Source organism: Uranotaenia lowii, chromosome 2 (assembly GCF_029784155.1).
Source record: "Uranotaenia lowii strain MFRU-FL chromosome 2, ASM2978415v1, whole genome shotgun sequence".
Taxonomy (NCBI): domain Eukaryota; kingdom Metazoa; phylum Arthropoda; class Insecta; order Diptera; family Culicidae; genus Uranotaenia; species Uranotaenia lowii.
This window is the reverse complement of record NC_073692.1, coordinates 276301319-276307289: the sequence shown is the minus strand read 5'-3', so window position 1 is coordinate 276307289 and position 5971 is coordinate 276301319. Positions and strand designations below refer to the sequence as shown.

Here is a 5971-nt window from a genome sequence, read left to right as displayed (position 1 = left end):
AATTCTCGTTCCCTTCAACGCACGTGGCCAACAACATAATCAATTGATAATCGAGTGGAAATTGCATTTGTCATCAATTACCTGGTTTTCTGAAACTTCAACATACCTGTAGAGGTTGCGCAGCTAAATTTTTTCAAAAGTAAGTGAGCTCTACAGTGTATGTTCACAGCCGAAGCTAGACAATATTCAATTACTTACACCCACATATCCTGTTCTGTCAATCATTCAATCTGTGACCGGTGAATAAGTTCAACTACCATGCCAGCTACTACTTCATCTACCAAGGTGGCGTCGGTGAAGAATCTACAAACGAAACTTCGGGCGCAACTTGAGATGTTCAAGACGATTACAACGTTTTCGAGCACTCTTGCTGAGGTGACTTCGGTTGAGAAAATCCAGGTGCGGTTGGCGAAAATAGACGAGTTGTGGGAGAAGGTAAATGAAACACTGCTTGAAATCGAAACCCATGAGGAGTACGTAACAATGCCAAACACATCACCGTCGCAAATTCGTATCGATTTCGGAGAAACCTACTACGATGCGAAGGCTGCCATGCTTGAACGAGTCAAGGAGATTGAGCAAGAGTCTTCTACCGTTCACCAGTCTACAAGAATGATGGATTCCTCTTTGCAACCAACAGTTGAACACGTGAAGCTTCCTCAAATAAAACTTCAGCAGTTTGATGGAAATGTGGATGAATGGCTTAGTTTCCGGGATCTTTACATGTCGTTAATACATACGAAGGCGGACTTACCAGATATTGAGAAGTTTCACTATCTCAAGGGCTGTTTAGCTGGAGAGGCTAAGAAGTTGGTCGACCCTCTCGCTATTACCAGTGCAAATTACTCAATCGCATGGGAATGTTTAATGAAACAGTATAACGACAGTAAGCTGCTGAAACGTAGGCAGGTTAATGCACTGCTGAAACTCCCAGGTGTCACCAAGGAATCCGTAATGGAGCTTCAATCTTTGCTAGAGGCTTTCGAACGTGTCGTACAAACCCTTGATCAACTTGTGAATGCCGATGAGTACAAGGACTTGCTGTTACTGGAGATTTTATGTACTAGGTTGGACCCAACAACGCGTCGCGCATGGGAAGAGCACACGGCCGGCAATGATCGGGATAAAATCTCGGATTTAACGCAGTTCATTCAAAAAAGGATCTCTGTTCTCGGCTCACTACCTAGCAAGGTCTCCGAAGGACGACCCGAGTACAACAGGAAACCACTCGGAATCCGCACTAGCCACAGTGCGACCCAATTACCCAAAGGTCGATGCGTTGCCTGCTCTGATTTTCACCCACTTTTCATGTGCCAGTCTTTCAAACGGTTGACGGTTTCGGAAAGAGATAAGATGATTCGTACGAACTCACTATGCAGAAACTGCTTTCGGCGAGGACATGTGGCTTCGGAATGTTCTTCTAAATACGTATGTCACAACTGTAAGGGAAAACATCACACGTTGATTTGTTTTCGGCCAGACGCACCAACACCATCCACCTCAGGAACGACAAGACATACTTCGGACAATCCAGGTACCGCTACTTCAGGAACAGTGTCAGCCAACATCGCAAGACGTTCGCTTTCTTCGGTACTTCTAGCAACAGCCGTAGTTTTGGTAGAGGACCAAACTGGAGGCAGTTATCCCGCGAGAGCCTTACTAGACTCTGGCTCTGAATGTAACTTCATGGCTGAACATCTATGTCAAAAACTCGGAATAAAAAGAAGGCATTCAAACTTATCGGTAATTGGAATTGGACAGGCCAACACTCGGATCAAACATCAGGTCACTGCAACCGTCAAGTCGCGGAACTGTCAGTACAAACAACAAATGGATTTCTTGGTTATGGCAAAGGTTACCGCGGATTTACCAACAACAGATATCAACATTTCAACCTGGAGATTACCCGAAGGAATCAAACTGGCTGATTCCGAATTTTTCGCTTCGAAATCCATTGATCTTATCCTTGGCATCCAACACTTCTTCGAATTTTTCCAATCTGGTCAACGAATTGCGTTAGGAAATGGGCTACCGGTCATCACTGAATCCGTATTTGGATGGATAATATCTGGAGTGACAGAAAACAGGCAACAAATATCGAAAACTATCTGCAACACTGCAAGTTCAATGGATCTGGACGAATACCTAACCCGGTTTTGGACATGCGAAGAGATGGGGTCTGTTCGCAATTATTCACCAGAAGAAGCCCTATGCGAGGAGCAGTTTGCAAGCACGGTTCGCAGAGAAGAAGACGGCCGATACACAGTTTCATTACCAAAGGATGGAGACGCAACGTCTCGACTGGGCGAGTCGAGAAAAATGGCTTTACAGCGTTTCGAGAAGCTCGAGAATAGGCTCCAACGGAATACGAATCTTCGCCAACAATACAACTTATTCGTACAAGAGTATCTACAGCTTGGTCATATGCGAAAGGTGGACTTGTCCCAAGGGGACAGCAAGAAGCGGTGTTATCTCCCTCATCACCCTGTTTTCAAAGAAGCTAGCACTACAACCAAGCTTAGAGTGGTGTTCGACGCATCGGCTCTAACGTCGAATGGACTATCGCTGAACGACACATTACTGGCAGGGCCGGTAATACAAGATGAACTGCGATCAATCGTTTTACGCTGCAGAACGAAGCAATTTCTAATAGTAGCCGATGTGGAAAAGATGTTCCGCCAAATAAACGTTTGCGAGGAAGATAAGGCACTGCAGAGCATTCTCTGGCGTTTCGATCCTACAGAACCGGTGGATACGTATGAGTTGACAACCGTCACATACGGTACAAAGCCGGCACCCTTTTTGGCAACGAGAACGCTTCTACAGCTCACAAGAGATGAAGGCATCAAATACCCTTTGGCAGCAAAGGCTATGTCCGAAGACGTCTACATGGACGACGTCTTAACTGGCACGGAGAAGGAGCATGAAGCAATTCAATTACGAGAGCAGCTCATCGAGTTAGCTAAGCAAGGAGGATTTAGACTGAGGAAATTCGCATCCAATTCCAGATCAGTGCTTCAAGGAATTCAGGTCGATGACTTGGCAATTGCTGAATCAGGTGAAGTGGAACTTGATTCGGACTCCACTATTAAGACTCTTGGTTTAGTCTGGCAACCTGCAACGGATACGTTTAGGTTTCAATTCAACATTAAAACGATGGATCCCAACGAGATGCAAACGAAACGCAGGATTTTAGGCGCAATTGCGGCCCTTTTCGACCCACTTGGCCTTTTGGGAGCAGTCATAACAACAGCAAAAGTGTTTATGCAACGTTTGTGGTGTTTAATGGATGAAAATCGTCAACGCTTAGATTGGGACAGTAAAATACCTGATGACATGGCACGAGATTGGATGGCGTTTTACACTGGAATACCTAAGTTGAACGAATTAAGAATACCACGCTGCACAATTGTTCCAGATGCTGTTGATATTCAACTTCACATTTTTTCTGATGCGTCCGAGCGGGCCTACGGAGCATGCGTGTACGCCCGTAGTGTGAATTCAAAAGGAAAGGTTTGCGTACAGCTATTGACCTCCAAATCAAGGGTTTCACCGCTTAAATCTCAGTCGATTCCGAGACTTGAACTTTGTGGTGCGCTGAAGGCAGCTGAACTGGCAGAAAAGGTTAAGGAGTCGATTAAAAGCGATGTGAAAATGTGCTTCTGGACTGATTCTACATGCGTCTTACAATGGTTAAAATCTCTTCCAACAACGTGGTCAACATATGTTGCTAATCGCGTCTCCAAAATCCAAACAATCACCGAAAATCAATCGTGGAGGCACGTCCCAGGGGAACAAAATCCAGCAGACTTGGTCTCTCGTGGTTTATTACCAGAGCAGATCGAATCCATCAGCCTGTGGTGGGAAGGCCCACCTTGGTTAAAGCAGGAGACATCCAGTTGGCCAGTACATCCTATACGGATAGAAACAGAGGCAGTCACCAGCGAATTGAAACGAAAGGCAGCGAATGTAGCGACAACAGAGAATCAGAGATTTATCGATTGGTATGTGGAAAAATTCTCCTCGTTTTCGGATCTGATTCGAAAAACAGCGTATTGGATGCGGCTCATTAAACATTTCCGGAAACTTGAACCCACACCGACTGGATTTTTAACTACTCCCGAGTTGCAGGAAGCTGAATACACTATTATCCGTTTAATTCAACAATCAGCGTTTAGTGAAGAATGGAAACAACTTTCTAAGGGTGAAGAAGTTCATCGAGGTTCTCCTATGCGTTACTTTAATCCAATTCTAGAATCCGACAACCTTATTCGTCTTGGAGGAAGACTAAAATATGCACAAATACCTGAAGGAGCAAGACACCCCATAGCACTTCCAGTGCGTCACCACTTCACCAAGCTTCTACTAGAAGCATATCATAAGCGGTTACTACATGCAGCACCGCAACTTCTTCTGAGTAATGTCAGGCTCCACTACTGGCCTCTTGGAGGACGCAGCTACGTTCGTCATATTGTCCATCAGTGTTTACGCTGCCACAGAACGAAACCGAAGGCCATCGAGCAGTTTATGGGAGAACTTCCAAGAGCCCGTGTAACCGCAGCACCGCCGTTCGCACAAACTGGAATTGACTATTTCTGGCCTGTATACATTCGCCAGGGACCACGTCGAGCGCCACTTAAGGCTTATGTAGCCCTCTTCATATGTTTCTGTACAAAGGCAATTCATCTAGAATTGGTGTCCGATTTGTTGACGGAGAAATTTCTTCAGGCTCTGCGTAGATTCATTGGAAGACGCTCAATACCTACCGATTTGTTTTCCGATAATGGTACTAATTTCGTCGGCGCACGGAACCAGCAGAAGGAATTATTAGCGAAACTTCGAGACCGGCAGCATCACCAGCAGATCACTAAGGAATGTGCTGAACAAGGGATCCAATGGCACTTTAACCCTCCTGCCGCTCCCCATTTCGGAGGTTTATGGGAAGCTGCTGTGAAGTCTGCCAAGATACATCTCCTGAAGGTCCTAGGAGACAACGCGGTTTCGTACGAAGACTTCAACACGCTGCTAATACAAGTGGAGGCATGTTTAAATTCAAGGCCGATTACCCCATTGTCGGAAGACCCCAACGATCTGGAGCCGTTAATTCCTGGTCATTTCATAGCTGGAAGACCGCTTCAACAACTACCAGATCGAGATTTCACCGAGAAAAAACCAGGACAACTGAAACAATATCAACTTATGCAGCAGAAACTACAATTTTTTTTGGGCACGGTGGCATAATGAGTACCTATCACAACTTCAAGGAAGATTCAAACGCTGGAAACGTGCTGTAGAGATCAAGGTCGGTCAACTCGTCGTTTTGAAAAATGAGAATACACCTCCGATGCGTTGGAGATTAGGTCGTATCCAGCAGCTGCATCCGGGAGAAGATGGAGTCGTCAGAGTAGTTACACTGAAGACATCTAACGGAGTTCTGAAGCGGCCCGTCGAAAAACTTTGTTTGCTACCGTCGGAATGTCAGCCACTGGACAGCGAAACCACCGACGACAATTAGGCAGCTCGAAGGTTGATTGAGTGATCATGTGTGTTCGGAAGGGTCTTTTCTTATTTCTGACGGCCAATCAGCTGAGCGTTATGAACGGAATCCGCACCATACAGAAACCCCACCACTACAACCAACAGCCACAGATGACAGCGAGAGAGAGAGACAGCAAATTAACCATCCACCCACCACCCAACTACCCCACTTTGAAGAATGCACCTACGTACTTTCGGGCTTTGAAGAAAGTTAACTCTTTAGCACCATTTTGCTTTATATAATTTACCATTCGTGTGCTATCACTTGCCCTAAACACTCGTCGAAATCATTCCCGTTTACTTTTCGTTAGTTTAAATATATTATGTAGTTGTTTTTGAATAAAATGTGTAATTATTAGTGTCGTGTTTTTATAAGTCGTCGCGTTAATTTGTTTTGAATTGAGCACGGAAATATTCATTGATGGCAGCTTTT

At 45.2% G+C, this 5971-nt stretch overlaps 1 protein-coding gene across 1 annotated transcript; it reads left to right on the top strand.

Moving 5' to 3' along the window:
• Positions 1-258: 258 nt before the first annotated feature.
• Positions 259-5241, top strand: LOC129742707 (uncharacterized). Its single transcript, XM_055734650.1, has one exon. The coding sequence runs from the start codon at positions 259-261 to the stop codon at positions 5239-5241; it is 4983 nt and encodes a 1660-aa protein (XP_055590625.1).
• Positions 5242-5971: the final 730 nt, after the last annotated feature.